The sequence below is a fragment of the Rhipicephalus microplus genome, chromosome 3 (genome assembly GCF_043290135.1).
Source record: "Rhipicephalus microplus isolate Deutch F79 chromosome 3, USDA_Rmic, whole genome shotgun sequence".
NCBI classification, from domain to species: Eukaryota; Metazoa; Arthropoda; class Arachnida; order Ixodida; family Ixodidae; genus Rhipicephalus; species Rhipicephalus microplus.
Genome location: NC_134702.1, coordinates 43,973,411 through 43,997,104, shown reverse-complemented (window position 1 = coordinate 43,997,104; position 23,694 = coordinate 43,973,411). Strand labels below are relative to the sequence as shown.

The 23,694-nt window shown below is 41.6% G+C and overlaps 1 protein-coding gene across 1 annotated transcript in view; it reads right to left on the bottom strand.

Annotated features, from left to right (window-relative positions):
• Positions 1-384: 384 nt before the first annotated feature.
• LOC142802789 (polyamine-transporting ATPase 13A3-like) overlaps positions 385-23,694 on the bottom strand; it is a 30,693-nt gene continuing 7,383 nt past the window's right edge. The window contains exons 7-23 of the mRNA XM_075887831.1: positions 22,481-22,626; positions 21,667-21,929; positions 20,525-20,672; positions 18,135-18,269; positions 16,925-17,084; positions 15,747-15,986; positions 13,721-13,929; positions 12,181-12,276; positions 9,852-9,931; positions 9,190-9,232; positions 8,123-8,232; positions 6,818-6,987; positions 5,976-6,126; positions 5,240-5,397; positions 3,495-3,583; positions 2,567-2,653; positions 385-1,863 (exon numbers count right to left, since the gene is read on the bottom strand). Coding sequence (XP_075743946.1) covers positions 1,564-1,863; positions 2,567-2,653; positions 3,495-3,583; positions 5,240-5,397; positions 5,976-6,126; positions 6,818-6,987; positions 8,123-8,232; positions 9,190-9,232; positions 9,852-9,931; positions 12,181-12,276; positions 13,721-13,929; positions 15,747-15,986; positions 16,925-17,084; positions 18,135-18,269; positions 20,525-20,672; positions 21,667-21,929; positions 22,481-22,626 — 2,585 coding nt within the window. The 3' untranslated portion in view covers positions 385-1,563. The remainder of the gene's footprint in view (positions 1,864-2,566; positions 2,654-3,494; positions 3,584-5,239; positions 5,398-5,975; positions 6,127-6,817; positions 6,988-8,122; positions 8,233-9,189; positions 9,233-9,851; positions 9,932-12,180; positions 12,277-13,720; positions 13,930-15,746; positions 15,987-16,924; positions 17,085-18,134; positions 18,270-20,524; positions 20,673-21,666; positions 21,930-22,480; positions 22,627-23,694) is intronic.

Below are 23,694 nucleotides of genomic sequence, written 5' to 3'. Positions count from 1 at the left end.
GCATGTGTTACCTGCTATAGTTGTCAATGCGGTGCTTACATAGACGTGAAGCCATGCATGACAATAGTATAGCTGTTTTGTGTGCTCACATGGACATCTTTGTTTACAAAAAAACCAAGGTCCACATCTCTCTGCACACTCGGAAAGCAATACTACATCTGAATCTTACAAAAGCCCTGCCGTGGTGGTCTAGTGGCTAAAGTATTCAACTGCTGACCCACAGGTGGCGGAATCAAATCCTGGCTGTGGCGGCTGCATCTTTGATGGAGGCAGAAATGCTGTAGACCCGTGTGCTCAGATTTGGGTGCACGTTTAAGAACCCCGGGTGGTCAAAATTTCCGGAGCACTCCACTACGGCGTCTCTCATAATCATGTGGTGGTTTTGGGATGCTAAACCCCACACATCAATCAATCTATAATGGATGCTACAAAACCATCTCTAAATATTAAAGTTTCACGTAGTTCAGCAAATGAGGTTTTCAAAAGCCATGACATGCAGGTCATTAACTACGTATTATGACTGATAATGTGAGATGTAAAGTTTTTTTATCGGTACTCTTGTAACATGCAAACTGTTTTAAAATAGTTTTTATTTTTAACTGAACATTGGAAACATTAAAACATAGTGAGTACCATAGACAATAACTACTTGCACACCCTAAGCGCCTGTGATGAGTGAAATATGTTTACTTTTTTTTCTTGCAGCGAACTTGATCTCCACTGAATGCAAGCCTGAGTGCATTGTGACTGAAGTATTGCTACTGCAATACTTAATACGTCAAATACACAGATTTAATTGTCAAAACCATGTGCACATTGGTGCCGATTCTGTGTAGTGCACCTAAGAATATGAAGGGCTATAGTGCGCCTTCATGTGATGTGGCCACCAACAAATGCCATATACGAATAAATTATGCCCATGGGTTATCACATACACCGCAAAAAATATGAAAAAAGACTTAGAACTAATAGGGTCAAGAACCCCAAAATATAGTTTCAAAAATGTTGTAAAGGTTTGACACTGTAGCCCTACTGTGTTTTTCTTTATCAGTATCTTCACAATATTTTAATAGTAATTCCACGAGATTATGATTGTTAGTATAACAGTCTGTAAAAATAAAAACATGTGCAAATAGACCACATGAAGTATGCCGTAGAAGCCAATCTAGCAAACGACAATTGTTTTAATTCTCTATGCCATTGATTCCGATCTGCACAGCCTTTGGCTGTGCTGAAGTAGATAAATTGAGCTATTAGCAAATTGTTTGCAACAACACAACTCATCAAACATTAAAGCACATTCTCGCTACGAGAATCCTCAGAGAGCTTATAATGAAGTGCCTCGATCCTTTAGTGGAAAGCGTAGTTGCCATGAGGTGTAGTCACAAAATGCTCTCGAGTGAAATCGTCACTCGAAATGAGAGCCACTCTATTTCGCTTGTCTGTGGTGGTTTTTCTCGCTTGCTGCCTGTAACCACTGAAAAGAGGCAACGATGCATGGGAAAGACGAGCGCCTGAAACCGCCTTGTCAGGAAGTGATTGGAGTGAGCAGGTTAATGCTCGTCACATGTGCGTGACACAGGGTAGTGGCGCCGCGCAGTTCCCATTTTGCCTGTCGGTGGCCGATGCCTTGCTGCTGAAGGTGTCAACGGTGATGGTGCTGCCAACACTGCTATCTTCCAGTGGAGATGCGAGCTGTAAGGCACTGGGTTGAAGCATGCATTCCCGCGTTGTTCGGCGGGTGCCCCAACTCGTGATGGATGACTGGTCCTTGAGTTCTTCCTGTTGCTCCTTGTACGGAGTTGAGGTGCTGAAGAATCGCAGCTGGAGCCGCTTGAAAACGAAACCCTGCACGAAGTAGTCCTGCGAAATGTGAGAAAGTACAATCATTCACTTTAAAAATATGATGATTTGAGGATGAATAAACGAAAGGAAGGATTTGCAACATGGTTTCAAGCACAAGGTGATTTTAGAAAAGAGAACAACTGGGCTATATCCACGGTAATTAATTGCAGTCCAGGAATTATAAAGGCCTAAATGTAAAAACCTCTTGCTGTGGCTTCTTAATTGGATACATTCAATACAGACACAGTCGACTGACAGCACTGGCTCAAATAAAGCAAGAACAATTAAATCTGTGTGTTTTACGTACCTAAACCACAATGTGGCTGGGCAGAGCTTTAGATAATTCTCAGTGCAAGATTTTTAGAAAGCAGCTTAAAGCAAAGTTAATATTTAACCACTGAACATGAAATTAATAGAATGGGCAATGTGTCTGTATGTGCATGCATGAATACATGATCACTATGCACTTTGTTTCAGATTATGTACCATTGCATAAGGTTAAGGTAAGTGTCCAACTAGCTCTACGGTAGAATCAAGAATGGCAATCACGCACGGTGTGCTTGTTTCAATTCAGTACACTTCGTTAGTCGCATCATGCATGTACGGGTAAGAGACATATGAATACAACTACGAGTTCCTTGCAAGTGTTGCTCGTCGTAATAAAATCTGAGCGCTCTGCATTTACAGCTGCACCACGTCGCAAAAAAAAATGACTGCTTACCTCTAAGATGTAAGCGATGATGAAGTGGCCAAGAGCAATGGCGACACAGAGCAATCGGAACTTCATATCTACGTTTGTCATGTCAAACTGTCAGAGGAAAATGACAGAAAGATGTGCTTATCAATGTTGGTAATGGTATACAAAGCAACATTTAAACTGCACACTACCATCTAAGCACAGCACCACACTACCATTGTGCCTCAAACTGCAGCTCAGATGTGAACAGCATAATATAGTATTCTCAGACACATAAGAGCGAAAATCTGCATTAGGAAACTACACTGCCACAGTGCCGGCATTACAGGAGAAAGAGTACCTTGGCATTGGCAAGACTTTGTGATAAAAGAAATGAGCAAGAACTGCTCCAATTTTCACTACCTATTGACCTATGTGAACAGATTTAATTTAGGAACATCTTATCTTGATTTGTTTGCCTCTCACTGCAGACTGCATTTAATAATTCAGGAAACTTTAATATCAATGTGCTATCAACATCAAAAGCATTGGAAGGTGAAAATATCAGCAAGCGATAAGCACTTGTAGAACAAATCTTGTTCAGAAACCCAGAAGACTTGACGGATTGACTGATATCTTGATTGATTGGGCAAACTTGTATGGCAACCAAGGAGACTTGCCTGACTGACTGGTTAGGTTAAAGACCACAAATCAAGATGAAGGTTACGGTAGTAGCCATAATGGGGCATTTCAGATTGCACATGAACACGTAGGGTTACTTAATTGGCACACAAAGCATCGTAAGCAAGCATTTTTTCAACGCACCAATTTCTTTTAATGTAGCTGCTATGTATAGCAAGCAGAGGTGAACAATAAAAGAACAGGTTGCAAAACAACAATAACAAGTCTTCAGAATAAATGTACTATAAAAGAGTTGACTTGAAACATGGGTTACCTATGCAAGGACACTTACTTCAAAGCCGGAGATGAGAATTTCAGAGGGATAGAGCACCAGGTACAAACTAAAAGCTGTCATCACCAGCAATGCCGAAACGAAAAAGTCTGTCAAAGACAACATGATAGCATCTTAACATGTGCTTTATTCCAGCATACCTTTTTTAATGAGCACCAAATGCACTTTTTGAGCATGGTAAAAAAATGCTGCCATCAGTAGTAGAGTCTACTGAGAACATGTGAGCCAAATATTAAAGCACAGCACACCACCTGAAATTCACAATTAGTTTTCAAAGTCAGCCTAGGTCGAATTGCTCGCTCTTGTCTCGACAAACAATGCCATATAACGTGAAATTAACATGTCATAAACACAATGTCCACGGACACTGCTGATTTGAGCAGCGTGAGTTGCCACATCTACTGTGGGATGTAGTGACGTGTCTGTGCTGCACTCTAAGCTAGAATTACACACAGTATAACTACATCAGCGTGCACGTGATTACACTGAATATAAGTCACATATTCAAAGATATAAGAACAAAAAATTGCCCGCAGCTTCCCTCGGGGAAACACTGAGGAGGATGCGGAGCATATAATTGGTTAACGGGGTGTTAAAGTGCGACTTACTTGGGTCGATGGCTAAATTGGTTAACGTGGTTGTGAAATGGGGTGTTAAATTGCGACTTACTTGGGTCGATGGCTAAATTGGTTAACGTGGTTGTAGGGGGGGTGTTAAATGAGTGAACACGTACACACGTATGCGAAAGGGCGGCGCTGGTCGAAGGGACGTCGATCATTGTGTTTGTAGATTCGTTGGAATTCGTTTCACCGCGACCTTGGACGTCGTCGCGCCGTACAAACCAACCGACGAGCGGCAACTGAGCGAGCGAGCGCCGACCTTGAGTATATATACAGCGCGACGGCGCATGCACTGTCAGCTGTTGAATGTTCTCGAAGCGCGACGGCGCATGCGCGTTCACTGGAGAATCAGGAGAATTGTAGATGTCGAACGCGTTGTGTAGAGGAGGAAGGGTGCACAGATGGTGGAGGAGTGAAGCGCGCGCGGTGTGTAGAGAAGGAAGGGATGCACAGATGGTGGAAGAAGGAGGAGGAAGCTTGCGGACGGCGCCGCACTACAAGCCTCGAGTATTAGATGCTCCGCATCTAAAAGGACACGGTGCACGCTCAGATGGATGTAGCTTCTTCTCCCTTGTCATCCCCTTCTGTGAAGCCTTTAGTGTACTCGCTGGTACGAAATGAGAGAGAAAGCACTTAAACTGTGCCCTGTAACTCCACAACTTTCCATCAACTCTATTAGTACGTGACAGATTCAAAAAATTCATGAGGCCATAAACTTCTTGTATGAAGTGATTTGACGATTACTTGAAAAAATTGTAGCAAGGCCGCTTTAAGAAATTCTTTTCGCAACACCGTATTGCATAAGTTTCACATGTTTCATTAGGAAAGCTTAGCTTTAATGGCGTATGCTCAATATTTTCTGGTCGTAGCATGCGAAAGTACTATACGTTATCGTTTCTGCCCGAGTAAGAGCTGCCTTTGTTAGCTGTGAATGGAACCGAGCATTGTGTAAAATGCTGTCTTGATTTTAGTTCTAGTACAACAGTAATCACACTTTTTTGTGTACAATTGCCAGACGTATCAACAAACTTCGAAAAACATGTGAGATTAGCTCTGATAACGGTGCTTGCATATAAGAAAGCACTGCCTTGCTTTTTTTTGTGCAGTGGAAGAGCCCAGACTCACAGTTGGATAGTATTGTCTTGCGATACGGATGCCCTCGAGAGAATACTACGGCCAGGGTGATGTACTGGAAGACGGACACTGCAAAAACTGTGTAATTGTCGTGGCACGCCAGCTCTTTCTTATCATCCTGCCCGGCAACCTGCACGTGCGGATGGTACCTGCACGAAAGAAAAGACAGAGCTCAATGCGGGGAACTCAAAGGCCCGATATTGTTTCACAAAGATTACTCTTACACCTGTACTAAGCAACAGCTGTCATTCTTTGAGCGGTTAGCGTGTAGATGGTGCTACAATGCTGTCCAACAGCAGCTGCAGAAATTTCATCGAAATGTGTGGTAAAAAATGGCATGCACTACCCGAGTATTTTTGTCTTTTGAGCGAGAGTCGAGCACTAATGTGCTCATGCGTGCGCGAAGCAGCAATTCATATAGTAGCAGCAGCAGGTTTGCTGGTAACACTGCTTCTCCCCAAACATACCTTAAAAGAGGTACGAGCGCACTGCAGCAAACTCTTCTTGTATGGACATTTCGTGCTTCTGTCTTTCATTGAAACTTGGTATCTTCAGCCTAGAATAAAGCTCGTGACCTTGGGCATGAGTTGAAAGAACACTAAAACTGCAGTTTTATCTAAAGAAACTCGAGCAATGTCCCTTTGCCGAGATTCTACTGCAAGGTGTGCACAAAGATTAACTAAATACCATGACCAGTCGACAACAGCCTTGAAGCTAGTGCGCTTACCACTGCTGTCTCCATAGAGCGACAATGCCGGAAACTTGTGCAGCAATGACTAGTATAATCTGACTAAAGATCGACGTCAGTGGTGTGACTCCCATCAGGCTCGAAGGGGGTGGCCGCTTGTCCAGCGTGGGACATGGTTCCGTACGGCCAACTGCAAAAGACAAGCACTTTTTAGTGTTCTAGGCCTCCACTTTGGTCAAGCCATGGCAAATGTACAAGCAACAGAAAGGTACCTTCGTAGTGTCGAATATTATGACAACTTCTCGGAGAGTTCCAAATCTCAGGCCACTAAAAAATCATCGCCCTATGACTTGGTGAACATGGAGCACAAAAGGACTCATAAAGGAAAAGCATATTTCTTTTGCTATATGAAACAGTCACTTGGTAAAGCCTTCAAACCTACCTGCGGTGCTGATAGGCTATCAGCTGACGAGAGATAAACCACTGATCACGATCGCGACAACGAAGATGAAGCGTAGCCACGAATGATTCGGTGTGAGTAATCATGACAAACTTGGAAGGCACCATAACTAGACAGAGCCACAACACAGAAAGCATTCATATGTCTGCCAATGTATCTTTGCTGGTAGCTGCAAACTCACTTATGCATTTTCATCTTATATTCCGGTGGTTTCAGCACAAAATGAGTAAAAGAAGCTATGCAGCTTCCACCTGTAATACTAATAAAATGATCAAAAGTTCCCCAAAATTAATTTAACAATCTAAAGTAACTGATCACTTCACTTTGATGTCGCTTTGAATTACGTACATGCTCTGCAGCTTGGATTACACTGTGCAGCAACTACGGTACAGTCTGGTACCCTCATTTTTGTGATACTCACACAGGGTAACGAAGAGGGTGATGAGAAAGAGGTCAATGTAGAGGAACTCGAGGTCGGTGAGGTTGGAGTAGAGGGAGAAGAGTATGAGCACTGAGGTGAACTGCGTCATGCTGTAGCATGCCATGTACTTGAGGATGCCAAAGGACGTCACCAGTGCTGCACGGCCTTCCCTGGGGTCAGATAAAAAGCCAATAAAAAAACTTGCGTCTGGGAATGTTGGCACAAAGTAGGTATTCCATTTCAGCATCTAGTGCAGAATACAACACAACAAGGCATAAAATGTAGCAGCGACTTCTGTATTGGTCGTATTTCATGATGTTGTGTTGTGTCCTGCACTACATGCTTATATGACACCGAAAGACCACACAGATTTAGAGAGGGCGCACTCTTAGTTTCATTTGTAACGTAGAGTACAGAGTCAAAATTTCCTAAAAATAAAAGTTCTGCAAACAATTAGAAAATAGTTTCACTAAAAGTGTCTATGCAATGGGCTTAGTGGCCGGTGCTATGTATGCCACTGGACTGCATAATCTACGTTGGTAGCACTAAAAAACCATAAATAATAATACACGTACATGTACGGAGTGCTACACTTCAAAACAGATACTTGCTTATGTTCGACAGAGAAACTTACATCTAGTGTTAATGCAAAGCAAGCACTGGTACACTGGTGTTTGCAGTAGTATGTAGCTTTGACAGAGAACTGGCGTCTACAGTACAGTTCAGTCTTTAGAGTACAGCTTACAGAACAGCGGTGTTTACAGTAAACTTGTGTTCGCGACAATCTGGTATTTACGGTAACCTGGTGTCTATGACACAATCGTGTTTATGGTACACTGGCCTTCAAGTTACACAATTGTTTGGGGTACAATGGCGTTTACGGTACCCTGGTGTCTATGGCACACACTAGTAAAAAAATACAATTTACGAATGAATCAGTATATAAGAATTGAGAGCTCAGCATTGCCTATCACTTATGATAGTTTCACTATCATAAGTTCATTATTGGTGGAGAAAATCAAGGTTGAAGTTTCATTATAAAATTTCACGCCGAAATCTCTATACATGATGTCACTGATTTTATTTGCGTATTTTTACGACATGGGCTTGATGGAATTTTCTGAAATTTTGTATATTAGGTTTATGGCACCTTCAGATTACAGTGTACTTCATTTTTACTGATTGGAAACTATGTAGGACCCAGTAGACGCCATCAAAATCTATGACATCACGGTGTTTCGTGCCGGAATCTCGAAGGTGGTATCTCCACCCGCATTTTCTTTTCGCATGTTCTGCAACACTCACTTGATGAGAGTGGGCACGCAGGAGATGTTGGGCGCCTTGGATGTGAAAGGAGATGCCACAGACGCCTCCGTATCCGAGAGAGAGATGCCAGCATGTGCTGCCTTCAGGGCCTTCACAAAGTGTAATGATCGAGAAAGAAAGAAAAAGTTTTCCTGAATGAGTCAGTCAATATAGTTGAATGACTTCATGTCTACCACAAGAAGATATGTTATATAATAGTACTACAGCCACTAAATTTTTTAAATTTTATGCAAACATCCAAAAGTACATCAGAAACTTGTAGCAGAGGAGACTTGTCAGAGTAGATTGAATTCAAACTCAAGAATTAGGTATTGCAGTCCTTTCACTGATGCCACCCCACCGCGGTGGTCTAGTGGCTAAGGTACTCGGCTGCTGACCCGCAGGTCACGGGATTGAATCCCGGCAGCGGCGGCTGCATTTCTGATTCAGGTAAAAATGCTGTAGGCCCGTGTGCACGTTAAAGAACCCCACATTTGGGTGCACGTTAAAGAACCCCAGGTGGTCGAAATTTCCAGAGCCCTTCTCTACGGCATGTCTCATAATCATATGGTGATTTGGGGATGTTAAAACCCAGATATCAATCAATCAATCACTTATGCCCAGATAAACAAAAAACCATATATCTCCACAGTGGAGAGCGATGCAGACATTTTTTTTTCCAGCACGGGCTTTTAAACGTTTCAGACATACAAAGCCATCTTGATCGACAGCCACATAATTCAAATTAGCACTTCAGCAAGATATCCCGGCTTTTCTTGAGATAGTCGAGAAAGCAAGTTCTACAATAGCTGTTAATTATATACATGAAACCATAGCATGATGAGAAATGCCAGAGTTGTTCAATCATAACAGTTTCAAAACTCTGCTTCAAACTTCGAGTACGCTCCAAGTATCAAGCGACAAAGTTCTACTATGCACCGACATTGCTAAGAAGCATTCATTATATGAGGACTTTCACAGGTGCTTATGCTTGAAGAACTCTGGAAGAGTGATGATAGTTAAAAAGTAAAGCCCATTTGAGAAATGTAGAAAATTAAATTGCTTACCCCACAATCATTGGCACCATCTCCACACATACCAACGTAGTAGCTGAAATACACAAATGTGAGTACATGCTCATAGAACCTGCTGCTGCCATAACATGCTTTAATCTGACAAGCATTGATTATATGCAATAGTGCTGTGGCACGATCTGTTATGTAAGCTTTGACCTCCATCACGTCCCAATGCAATGTTGTACGAAGACACAACAGTACAAACTGTCACTGCATACTCAATTCCCATACGTACACGCCCACACACATAGCTCATGTCTACTTACGTCACTGTTACATAACACAAGTACAGGGACCACAGCTTCTCACACGAAATAGTCAAGTTAGCAACTGAATGCCATTGTCCAGTAAGAATACGGCCTTTACGTGTCAGATCAAATGAAGCAGTGCACTCATTTACAATACTAAAAAATTTTGAACAATCCAGAAACTACTGGGACATACTACTGTATTTGACTTCGAGGTTCACATGCTCCTGTAACAGTAGGCCAATTCAAACTCCAAAATGTATTTCATGCTGCACTTTCATACATTCGAGCTGTAGTATTTGTGCACTGTACATGATCATAAAGACGGCATACATTACAAGTTGGCAGAAAGCATTCGGAGCCACGAAAACAAGTGCTTTTTAATTTATGTGCCAAGCCACCTACCCCATCTCTTGAAGTAGTTCCACCAGCTGCTGCTTTTGATTGGGAGCCATGCGTGCAAACACGGCACCAGATACAGCCACCTGCAGATTTTCAAAAGCCCACCTCATTTCATAAACACATGCACTGTGTAACTACAAAGAAAATTTGTGAGCATATTAATTCCATTCGACGTGTAACCATCTTGAAAGCTGATGAACTCAGTATAGCTAATCATAGTTTCCAGAATGAAAAATGTCCAGCATGAAACATACAAAGTACCCTGCGGATTTGTGTGCACCTCAAGTTCAATGAGCAGACCTTGAACATTCTGGGATTGGGAAAACAGTATTGAGAAACGACATTAATACGAAACTTAGAAACACAAGGATATGCTAAATATAGCTTGCCAAGGGATGGCAACTTACACCAATGTGAAGTGGTTATGTTATATATAGTGCCTAGAATAAGTATATTCTAGGCACTGTAGTTGTGTGGATGAAGCCTATAAATAGAACGATGAGAACACCCGCTATGAGGTTGAGGGAAAGAGATAGAGACACCATACATGATGAGGACAAATATCCATCTTTTTAGTTTGATAGAAATTTATATAGAAGAATAACTCTGCATTTGTTATGTTTCCTTCGAAGTCTAATCTTCTTATTAAAGCTGCGCGAATATGTAGCAAAATTTTGCATGCGAAGGGAATTTGAATATTGAAGTGCGATTGTGAATCGAACAAAATATTTTTTAAATATTTCTCAAATATTTCTCCAGAGGATTCCTAAGCATAATCTCTTGAAATAGCAACACGGAAGTGTTTATATTGACTAGATTGATAAAGCGGAGTGGTGTTTCATAGTGGTCTTATTAAGAATGAAGCAATGCAGAGGCTGTATTGTATTTATGTACATGATTTGGTGAAACCAAAGTATTGCTGACAACACTTTAGTACCACAGGCAAAGATGCTATTTCTCCAGCCTCTCCTCCTCTTTCAACTTTGTTGAAGGCCAACTGATAAGCAGTCAAGCGTGCGCTCCTTTTGAGTCTGGAGTTGCAAGTCTGCCTCGTATACGTCAATATACAATGGTGCCATTCATTGGCAGATTCGGAGTACTTCTGGTAGCACTTCTGCTCCATTCGGAGCAAGTCTGTTCCATTGGCAGATTGGCAGTGCTCCCTGTATGTTCCACTGCAGCTCCATCGCAAGATCCACTCTACGTAGCAACTTTTTCTACAGCAAGAAAAGCGGCAGATTTGACTGGAAGTCGCAAGCATCTTGTTCTCTGGAACAATGCCAACTGTGGGTGCTGCTATGAACGCACGTCGCATCGGTCGTGCCTCAGGTCGGACTATACAGCACTCGCGTTCTGCTAGCGTAGCATCACTGTGCCCCCTCGTGCAAGAAAGAAAACGCGCTCATCGCGTTACATTCTGACCCTGCAATTTGCTCTAGCAGGAACCTGTGTGTTTCATTGGTGGATTCTCTTTGGTTGCCCTCTGTCAGAGTGGAGTGCACCGGCACAGTTTGTTGGCCACTCAATGGATCCACAAGCATATCTAAAATTTTGAATGCTAAAAATCTTTGGGGTCTGATTTCTCGGAATTCCTGCTCAAATTTTATGTTGTCTGAAACAGCATTAATTTAGCCCCCACATCTTCCATATCTATCATCTTCTTGTCAGAACCAGCTCTTTCTAAAGTCAATACATTAGAGACCGCAGGACAGCCTGAAAGGCAGCTTTGCCACAATATGAAAATGTGATGAGATGAAGCATATTAAAATTTTGAAGTGGCTATTATCAATTGGATGTTGACGGTGTTTGTCTGCAGGAAGTTTCATGGTAAAATTTCAGTGCGAATATAATCAAACAGGAAACCAGCTGTGTAGTTCAGGTGTTTCCACACGATATGCCTTAACATGTGAAGAGTGCAATTCTCTCATTTAAAACCCGGTATCACATAACTATTATGAGATTGAAGTAAGCAATTAGTATGGGCCTAGCATTTTAAGATTTTTCACTTTACTATTTTTCTTGTTCACTAAAATGCCTATGTGCACTTTCTTGTTAGCTCGTTGCATTCTACAGTTGATGTGATGCAAATGAGCAATAAATGATCCATAACCATGAATGAAGAATATGCAGCTTACTATAAAACAGATTACATATATGAAGTCAGTATAAAAACCTATGTAAATAGAAAAACTTTCATTGCCCTAGGCTATAGACTAAAGAAACTTCTTTTTTTTTTTTTTCAGGTAGCATCTCCACTTAAGGGAACGCTGTCTTCATGGGCAATGCAAGTATACGAAGTCATGAAAGCAACAAAGACAAGAAGCCCTCACACCTTTTGCAGGACATCTGGATAGTGCTCACGCAGCACAGCGAATGTCTTTCCGGTCACAGCAACAAGCGGATGGCCCATAGAGATGAAGGTCCCGCCCTGAGGAGCCCAACATGCACCAAAGACCACTTATGTAGGAAAACCGCACTGAGGTATGCAGCAGCATAGCTGCATTAAAAATATTTTTTCATCATTTTATCAAATTACATATACTGTATTTTTACCTTAAGTTGTTACTGGTCTGTCTGCCTTGTAAATTTACGTTGCTGGGGCTGCCTCTGCCCTGAATGTGGCTGGATAAATATTAGAAGGTTAATTATCTAGTGATATATAAATAAAGAATAGAGGACTGATGAACGGCTGCCAAAACAAGTTAATTAGAAGACCAGGTTTCGCTGATGCAGTCTTGCCCCCAGTGTTGAACAGGTTATCGTTTTGTTCGCTTTAAGTTATTGTATGGCAAACTTGTACATGCAACTCAAGTCTTGGAAACATGACTGAGCTATGTGGTTCAATGAGGGTAAAACCTTGCGGTTAAAGGCCTGGCACCAACACCAATTTTCAAAGATGACTTTACTTTGCCATACAAATATCCAGCATATAGAGGAGTTCATTATGGAAGATAGAAGTGGGGTGCTGTACGAGACACGGACTGAAGGAGAGAACAACAACGCAAGTGCACACTCGCAACTGAAATATTATTGAAGGTGCAACACATATATAGCTTACAAAAATGATCGCACGATACAAGTTCTCTTGCCTAAGAAACAAAAAACTAAAAAACTATCGCCATTTCACAAGAATTCATCAAAATATCATCGAGGCGCATGCGCCTGAACAAAGAAGATAAACAAAAAAAACATACATAAGCAGATGAAATAAACAAGAAAGATTAGTACAGCGATTTTACCAAATATAAGTACTCTTTTTCTGAAATGGCAATGGAGGGGTGGCTAACACATTTTTCACCGCATCTCTTAATGCGAAATGATTCTATAAATTCACGGGTGGTCTTATCCCTGTGCCTTGATAGGACAGTTGCTCCAAGTGGGCACCATCCTTCAAGGTCACCACCCTGTAATGCTCCTGCAAACGAATATTTAAACAGCCTGTTTGGGCCACGTATACATGGCCGCATGAGAGTGGAATCAGGTACACAACTCCTATGGCACATTGAATGAAAGGCGAGCTGTGTTTGACCTGGCATTTGTTTTCTACGCACTTTGCTTTCACTGCTATCTTTCTTTTTTTATTTTTCCACATGCTATATTAACTTTATTCAGCGCCTAGAATACAACTTTTACATCAAAGCGATTAGCCACATTTTCCAACTCATGGGACATTTTATTAATGTATGGGATGACTACGGCTTTAATGTGCTCGATATTTCATTATCTATTTCTTGTGCCTTCAATGAAATTTTATTTGCGAGTGTGAGCTTGTGTTGTTCTTTCGTTCAGTTTGTGTCACATACTGTGCCCCACTTCTATCTTTCATAATGAACCGCTACCAACTAGCCCAAATGGCTGTTTTGCTACAATACAGAGGAGTCCTCTCCACTTGCGTTGGGGTGTATGTCGCTGGCCTTGTGATGCGACTTGTTAGATGATGGTGGTGCTTTGGAGGACTGCCAGCTGAGGACAGGCACCATGTCCGATGTGTCCCTGCTCGACGAGAGGATCTGCACCTCCTGACCCCGTTCAATCATGTTGCAGTCACGTGCCACACTCAGTGCCGTCAGCATGTTGTCACCTGGTGGCAGAGAAGGACGTCGAGGATATGGCGCATCAATGTGTTACGGTTATGACAAAAGATAGTGCACTGCGGTCATGCACTCAAGATGCATCAAAATCAACTTGCACAAAAGAATACTTACCATGATAAATGTGTGATAGAGAGGAACAATTTACAAGCTCGCTTAATTGAGTCATCATTTACCAAGGCTGGCACTTCTCACAACACACAGACAAACCGCAACTGTGTTTGCATGATGAGTTATGGGAAATGGGGGATTTATATGCCAGAAAAAAAAAAACTCAGTGCTTTCTCGCTTCATTAGATTCTGACCTGATTGAAAATTTGGTTATGTGGAATAAGGACGGCACTCTGATTTTCATGCAGAAAAGATGGGTCTACCATGATCGGTCCAACTAACTAGTGAATGACCATTAGCAAAGACACACATAGTAGCCAACAGGGCATGCGATGAAGTTACCAGGTGCAGTATTGGGCTTGAACTTGTGGAATCGACACTTGTCCGTCATCACTGTGCAGGTCTTTTCTCCTATATCTGCCGTCCACGTATCTAATCCTGGCTCTTCCCTCTTCCGTGGTTCTACATGCTGAGTGAGTGGAGGTGATGTTAACCTTCCTCATCCGGAGATGGATCTTTATGATGGCGCCATGTGTGAGCCTCACAAGACGTTTTCCGCTGGGTGGAAGGGGCCGCCGCTCTGAACAGTGGCGTATGCATGTGTTTTCTTTCCCATTCGTCAGCTCCTTTGTTTTGGGTTCACTCGGATGGAGATTGCCGACGGTGCCTTGTGCCAGCGGCAGGCGCTTTTCATACATATTGTCTTTCGAATGCCTTGCTGAAGAGTAGTCCAGTGTGTTCACGCATGGTTGTACTACACCTAGTCACACTTAGCAAAAGCAAATGTGAACTGGGTTTGCACTCCCTTGAGCGATCGTGCCCAGTGACTGCTGATCCTGAGAGTACACAGCATGGCTTCGAGGGACATTTTCTCTTAGCAGTGTGTCACCAAGAGCCATCTAGTGGTACCCTTTATTGTGTATTTCTGTCCATGGCGTGGTTAAGCACCCTTGCTTTTCCCGCCACCTTTGGGAGTGGACTTGTTGCGACGGTTTGTGATGTTGTCACTGGCAATGAAGGGTTGTGGATCTTCTGTGAGCAGTGCTGTGCTGCACTCAGTACCTTTGCTACCTGAGCACACACGTGCAGTGGTGTGCAAGTTAATGAGGGGCGATGGCAAACGCGGCCCAGTTGGCTCGATAAGTTCGAACCCAAGCTAGTGGCCATACATCGGTGAAATACGTGCACACTACAAACATAATGATGACCGACCGCACCAGCAACAAAACTGCACTGTGTTCTCTACCTAGGGGGTGGTGGCACCAGCTACCTCCCCATACTATGAATGGGCGTTCTCACGAACTACAGTAGAATTTCATGAAATCGGACTTAAAGTGCCAGGAGTGTTGTCTCCCGAGGAATGTGAGCAGGGTTGCAGCATTCAAACAGAGGTACAACTAGATTAAAGAAACTTGTTTTATTTAAGCAGCGATTACATTTTTAAGCAATTTTCGTTTACTGACTGCATTGAGCAAACATGATATAAACTAAAAAATACGTCTTGTATGAGATTCAGGTTAGCAAAACTGCTCTGGAAAAGCTTACAGGATGCAGTTCAATTCCCAAGAATAAATCATAGAACAGGGCTCATTATAATTTAAACCTTGTAAAGACAAAAGAATAAAAAATTAACCTTCTTCCAATGAAGCTGATGGTGAATTTTAACAAAGCACCAAGTTCGGGAAACGACATCCACCTGTGACCATGATGGTGCGGATGTTGGCAGCTCGAAGCGTGCGGATGATGGAGGTGGTCTCTGGCTTGAGCCGGTTCTCCATGACCAGGAGTCCGACAAAGGTGAGGTTGTTCTCGACCTCTTCTCGCGGAAGTTGATGAACCTTGGTGAAGCTTGACGTCAATGAACGGTGTGCCAGTGCCAGCACTCGGTGGCCTTGCTGGGTGTATAAAGTCAGTGTCTCCACAAAATCTGGCGGCACTGTGAATGAGGGAGAGAAAGTGCAGCTTGATTTCAATGCTATGACAATACAGTTGAACGCCTTTATAAGAGGCATTTCTTTATTTATAAGAGGCATTTCTTTATTTCTTTATAAGAAGCAATTCTTTATTTTTTTTTTACCTGCATTTTACTGTAGGCACATAGGTGTCGCTTATAGCCATTTGTTAATGTGTCTCGTTTAACACATATGTATATGCTAGTTCCATGACTGTTATGTTACTGCTGTTTCGTGACATCCTCTTACATTAATACATGTGTAACTAACCCTCTACGATTATGGTGAACTTGGGCGCCGTAGGTGCTGGTGATAATGCTGCACAGCATTTTTTTTCCATTACCGAACTTCTGCGTGCCGACAAGTTCCTTTTGCCTACATTATTGGCTATGAGCTGCAATTATGTACCAGAAGTGATTGAAACTGGCAGCAAATGGATGTCCAGCCATGAACACATGAACCATATGTATAATTTTTTTTATGTTTTATACACGCTGCTTTAATATGTGATCAATTGTCATTCATGTCTATGTATTAATTGTACTGTGTCACCATTTTTTTATTGCACTGAATTTGAGATATTTATTGATGTCAGGGAGCCATCTGACCTACTCTAAATCTCCATCACAATTTTTATTGTGCATGTTAACAATCACAGCTATACATGCTAATCCCATAGCAGTCTGGGTACATGCATACATATGTGAATATAGTTAATGCATATAGTTATTACCTAAAGTGTGAAACACTTTCTTCCATTTGCCTTTTGTTTATACATGCATAGTTTCATGCCCAGTCTTCTACGACTAGTAACGTGAAGCATTGATGCAACTGACTGCAAGTTTCTTGGGCAGTAGTCCCTTTCTACTTCTGTCCAGTCTCTTTCCACTATACGTCCTCGGCAATATGTGAAATGACAAACCTGTTTCGGGCTTGGAGAGAGAGGCGATGGTCTCAGGGGCACCCTTGCAGAATATGTCGAAGTCGGTCGACCCCAGCACACGGGTGACCACACTCATGCGCTGAACACCCGAGGAGAAGGGGAACTCATGCACTATGCCGACTTCAAAAGATGAAGGCACCTGGAAAAGAGGCACCGAATGACTCCTAGCAAACCAAACTTATAAGCATCAAAAGCACTTAAGCATTTTTCATCCTAACGTCGGAATCCAGAATCAGTTGCACAGAGAATGCTAGGCATATGTATTTGTTATTGCCACTGATGTAATCAACACTTGTGCAGAACAGACAATTCGTTTCTACAAAGATATACTAATGCTTGGTGTTACACACGATTCTGACAACAAAACCGAAATTTACTCTGGCCAAGACTACAAATGGCCTCCTTTGCTAGCATAGGCTACATGAAAACTGTAGGACATGGACATTAGACTGCCTAGTCGCATGTGCTTTATATAGTTGTTTTCTAGAAAAAAGTCCAATTAATTCAAACTGAATAGAAACTAACAATGAGCCAAGCCACAAACAATAAGCATTCCCTAAAATAGCAAGAATGTATCAATATAATTAGGCTAGACCAGCACATTGTGTCCCAAATTTTCAACTGTGAACTACGAGGTCAAGAGGTGCTTCAATATATAGAAGAACCCTGCCCAAGCTCCTGAGTATAATGTTTTTGATGTTACGCCCCGGTTAAGAATCTACAGACATCTATGTATATGTACAGTGCTCTTGTTAAACGGGACCTTAATGGACCATAAAAATATGTTCCGTTTTACATGAGTCCCGTATATTGAAAGACGAAGAGGGGTGCAGAAGTCAAGTACAAAATCAATCATACTACTAGTTGTTTTGTTCAAGAAATTTTCATTTACTTAAAGTTTACTGCATGTACAACGTATACAGACACCTCTGTATTATTCACACGTCATACCTGCAACATGCCTGCTCGGAACGTTGCAAACTACCACTGAACTGGATGCACTGATGAGGCAGATAAACTGAGTTTCCTGGTTGCTGTGTTTTTCTGTTTTTTTTGTCTCACGAAGATCCCACAAAAAAAAAACATTTCAGTAGTTTTACCGTACAAGTACACTGTACACTATCATGTAGTGCAGCCCCCAGAATAGAGAAATGCCTAAAGTGAAGCATTAAGTAAATGCAGTTTGAACCTCTGAAAAGTCTCCAGTGGCTTTCACAGAAGGCACAGATGGTGTCTTTAAACTGCTGGCTGGTCCTGGTCGCACAATGGTTGGTGCGATGATGTCATACTTTGAGTTGTCGTTGATATCCGGCTCCTCTAAAACCTGCGTTTAAAGACATTAGTGGACACACTTATTCCACAGTTTCAGCCAATATAAATTATGCAATGCAGTATCAGCACTAGTTGACTTTTTTCTCAATATGCTTTTATGGGCGAAGCTCCTTAGGGGCTCGCTTTGCCAACGTCCGCATGCATCATGCAGAGATTCGTGGATGTGAAACACAGATTTGAGACCCCCCCAAATTTTAAAGAGACTAATATCAATCATAATTGTGACAGAACAATATAAAACAGCTAGGAGCACGAACCCTTTATGCGACTAAGCAAATTTAATGTGCACATTATGGACTTCGGAACTAGCTCTGTCATCAAAACTCACTGTCTGTTGTCATGATGGTTAGAAAACCATTGCTATAGTCGAAACGTGTATGTGAATTAAAAAAAAGATTTACAACAGATGAACAACAACTATAATTGTGATGAAACATTATAAAACACCTACAAGCATGAAGCCTTTATACTAGTCGGCGACTTCAACGCAGACATTATAGACCTGAGAATCGAGCTTTGTCATTGCCTTTTTATGGCCCTTTATGTCTCTCAATTTATATAATATGGGGCAACACTCAGGAAACATATGTGAAACACACACAAAAAAAGGTTTAAAAACGCATTAATGTCGATAATAATTGTGACAGATCTATATTTAACAAAGCAGGAATCCTATATACTAGTTGACGAGTTCAACGTAGACATTATGGACCTTAGGACGTAGCTTTGCCCACTCATACTTATTCACTTTGAGGAGATGCGTTGGTTTCCTTCATAAGTTCTTGCATATTCGTGAAACAAGTTCATATTCGTTCTTGCAGTTCTTGCATATTCGTGAAACAAGTTCACGAATATGCACTTGCCTCCGTTGTTTTCTAGGAGGTCTTAAAGCTAACACTGCTACCAAACTACTAGAATGTTCAACCTATAGCCACGTACAGGAGAGGGCTGCTTATATTAAGAAGAAAGACAAGTTCATCTTTCATGTGATATAACTAAATGAATTTAATTTGTGGTTATACATAGGAAACAAAAACCTTAAAGGACCTTTGACAGCGGAAGATTTGTTTGCATATTTTTTGCAGTAATTTGTAGCTTCAATCTCGTAATTCTGAAATTTAATCATAAATGCTCTAATGTATCATTTAATTAATGCTAGCTTCAATTATTCAGGACAATCTCGCGTCAGTTCAAACTGCTGACCTAAATGCCATGAGAAGCTAGTATCTCACAGCAGAGGAGCGCCTGAGACTACGTGCAGTCAAGCTTCAGTGAAGCTGAATGCGTCATCAAATCGGGGGAGCTATGAATGGTGAAGAATGAAATGATGTGGGTGCTATGAGACGTGTCTCCTTCAGAAAAAAAGAAGAGCATAACTGGCTGAAATAGCAACCAAGACCACCTTGACAGCAGCCAGACAACAGAGCGAGAGGAGTGACGAACAACAATCCTCGTCGGGTGCCTGTCGGAGTATTGCGTGCCCCCCGCAAATGCTCTCTGGCGTCGACCATCCTCGCCTTACTTGTCGAATATCACGCAAAACCTCTGTGTACGTCAAACCAGAGAAGATTTCGATTGGTGCTGATAAGTCAGACGACCGCTCACCCTCACTTTGAAACAAAATTAAAATATCTTACGTACAGGCAATGCTCGTCACTAATAATCGGTCAGAAGTATCTCTACATGCATGACTCCCAAGCAACACAAGCATCTCGAGTTTCTAAAGTTGGTGTCAGGGGTCTTTTTACAGCCACTTCAGAAAAACGCTCAAGATTAAAGACACTGATCCAGCAGAATTCTTGTTATTATTCTCATCTCTTCAATGAATAAATAAATGAACAAACTGCTTAATTAAATTCTAAACATCTACATATCCAAAGCCTCAATATGATTACAAGGCACATTCACGTGGGAGCTTCGGAATAATGTTTGACCACCTGAGTGTTACTGAATAGGCACCTACATCTGAGCACCCAGTTGCATTCGCATCTCACCCCTATCAAAATAAAATCAGTGTGGCTGACATTCATACAGGCATTGTCATATTTAGCAGCACTGTAACAAAGCCACTAAGCCACAAGGGGGAGTAATGACTTAATAAATCAATACAGGCAAAATTACACTGCCATCAGTTCGACCATATAGTACAGACGAACTCTAGAATGGGATCACATTACATAAAGCAAAAGGACATGGCAAAGTAGTACATACAAATGTGAATATGTAGTACTACTCTACATTACACACCCAGCTCGTGGCCTCAAACATCTTGAGATCAAGTGGGTCACCCGAGAGCCGATGGTCAATGACTGTAATGGAGTGGCAGGTGGCCATGCCTCGGAGCAACAGAGAGTTCAATGGAAGTTTGCTTGGGTCGGGAACCTGTTCCTGGAATCTGAAAGCAATAGGAAACAGCATGAGATTAGATTCGTCACTGCAGATTGACCAGCAGACAACTTCATAGTAATAGCAGTGCTGGTTAATTATAGCTTTCTATAAAGTAACTACAAATTTCACTGAAACATAGTTACATATCAAAAACTCATCTTCTAAGGCAAAAAGGAGTTAATAATTTTATCACAAGAATGCACAAAAAGTTTTGAAGACCTGGCACTGCTTATTTCAAGCTAGTTTATCCATGCTAGCGATATCTTACTACGCTCGGAAGAGAAACTGCAAGATTTCTCCTGCACGAATAGAGGAGTGTACCAAATGCACCAAACGTTGATGCTTTTCTTTGAAAATTATACTACATGCATCAGTGAAATGCATTTCTTAAAACACCGCCACGTGGTACAAACCAACGCAGGTAGAGTGTCTTCAAGAAAGGACATCTATGAAATTTAAAGATTCTGTATACAGTGTAGTGAAGGAACAACGCCCAAAGTTCTATCTTTTTGCTCAGTTCCGCACAGCCAAGTTTCTCGCAACTCGCACCTTGCTGAGCACAGCTATATAATAAAAAGCTGTTCCCTTCAGAGTACCAATAGCTAGATGCAGCCTCAGGGCATCTTTATGCTTCACAACAATCCTCATCCCGCTTACTTGCACCCCCTTTCTTGAAAGCTTGGCAATCACCACTTTTTATCAAGAATGCCATGTCACATTTGTAACATGCATATTGCTCATTATCTGAAACTATCAAGAATGTGACTATAATGCAAAAAAAAGAAATTGGCAGCGTATCTGCGTGCTTTGCTGCAAATGTCATTGAAGAACGATAGTCTCCAGCAAACTCTCTTTTTGAGTCGTGATTATTGTTGTCATGATATTATTGTGTCATGATTATTAGCCCTACAGCAAACAAATTCAGTTCAGTAAGGCTGCGTTGCCTTGACAAGTGGCTCAGCAACAATTAAGTCTGCAGAATCGTCATGCACATCACACACCTGCCACCACTGGCCGGGACGATGCCCCACAAGTCCAGCCCTTCTTCGGTTAGCGTGCCAGTCTTGTCGAAGCAGAAGCAGTTGATACAGCCCGAGATGTTGATAGAGCGCGGTGAGATGCAGTAGATGAGTGCCCGTCGCAGGCGCGACTGGGCGAACACGATGCCAATGGTCATCGCGGCTGGCAGCGCAGGTGGGATGACAATGGTGATCACGTCCAAACTGCGTACTATGATGTTTGAGGTCGGCACACCTCGAAGAGACTGCGAGAACAAAATTTTGCAGGAAACAGGTCGTTGTAGTACGAGTAATGGCTAAAGTGGAAATGAAATTCAGTGCAGTGAAAAATGGAAAGAGTATTTCTACCCATATTATAAATTTCTGAGCGAGTTTTAGCAGGTTACAGTGCTTCCATTTTTACATCCTAATGTGTAAATTAAAAGATCTAAGAGCACTAAAGATTGGTCAATGGCTAGAAAAGCTCCTCAGTTAAATGAAAACTGGAAAAAACCTTGGCCAAGTTAGATATATACAATTGGAAAAGAAAAAGAAATAAAAGCAGCTTTCATTTACACTTTCAATCAGCAGCTGCTTCTACCAAAACATTTACTAAGAGCCCTCCAACCAAGCGTAATATTTAACAAAGTTTGCCAAGAGGAAATTTATCTCATGAGACTCGTAAATACAACAGCATGCTTTCAGGTAGCAGCCGCAACAATGACAAACAATGGTACCACTGGACAGCCACAGTGAAACGAGAAATGTGAGTACCATCTAGCTTGCCCAAAGCAAGTCTCTATGCAGATATGCTTACTTTGAGCACAATGGTATAGACGACTCCCATACCGGCCAGGGATGCGAGGAGCAGCAAGAAGATCTTGATGTGCCGGTTGAACTTGAAATCAACTGGCTTGGGAAACATGATGGAACGCACCAGCTCTCCCTTGGCTGTCAGAAAGCCTGGAAAAGTGAAACATAAGAAAATGAGTGAAGAACAGAGCATGAGGTCCAACAACTCAAGTATGGGTTTGCACAAATATTCGGATACTTCGAATGTTCGAACGAATAATGCAGTATTCGAATTCGCTTCGAATCGAAGTCACATTGTTGAAAATTTTGATTGATTCGAAACGAATTAATAGTAAAGTCTCGTCCGTTCTTTCTCATTTGTCTTGTTTAGTTGCACTTTCAAGATGGTTTCCGCGTCAAAACACAAACTCACCCAACAGTCAAAGATGCATACTATTAGTCCGCATGTGACACGCTGTAGAAGTGGTTTCACTGCAGTAAACTAATGCTAAGGCGTGAAAACATGTACTTAAAAAAAATCCGCATTGCCGAGAAGCCTCATTTCAAGGTTAAATGAGGATGTTACCCTCACATCGATTTTTTAATTTTAAAGAACATCGACTTATATGCTACAAGTCTAGCAAATTTTAAAAAGTAACATATTTTACAGGCTATCAGTTGCGTTCTACTGAAAGTATGACCCTTCTACTTTTCAAAGTTGTTTCGACTTTCCTTGATGCAAAAAAATGGCACTTGCACAAGCCTTGTTGCAATATTTTTTGATATGTTGTGCAAGTTCGTTAGGTCATGACAAATAAGCCCATTTTTCTTTATATATATACATAATCTTAAACTGATTTGAAATCATTCGACCAACATCACTATTTGCTTCAAGTTCGCTTTGAACCTACATAATTCGCTATTCACACAAGCCTACTAAAGCAACATTGGCAAGTACATACCAGTGAAAAAATGTTACAATAGATGTACAACAGATAACCATGGCATCCTTACTTCTTTTCTTATCATGGTAGGCAATCAATTGTACTCCAATTAAAAGTTTTCTCAGTTCATTTGACCACGACCATTTTTTAAAGCACCTGTATTTCTGGCCTTCTACAGAGATATTTTGAGAATTTAAAAGAAACTGGTGATGAAATGTTACAGCATTCACTTTATTGTAATGAGCATGATGAAAAAATGGTAATTCATATAAAAAATTCAAATATTTGAAATTTA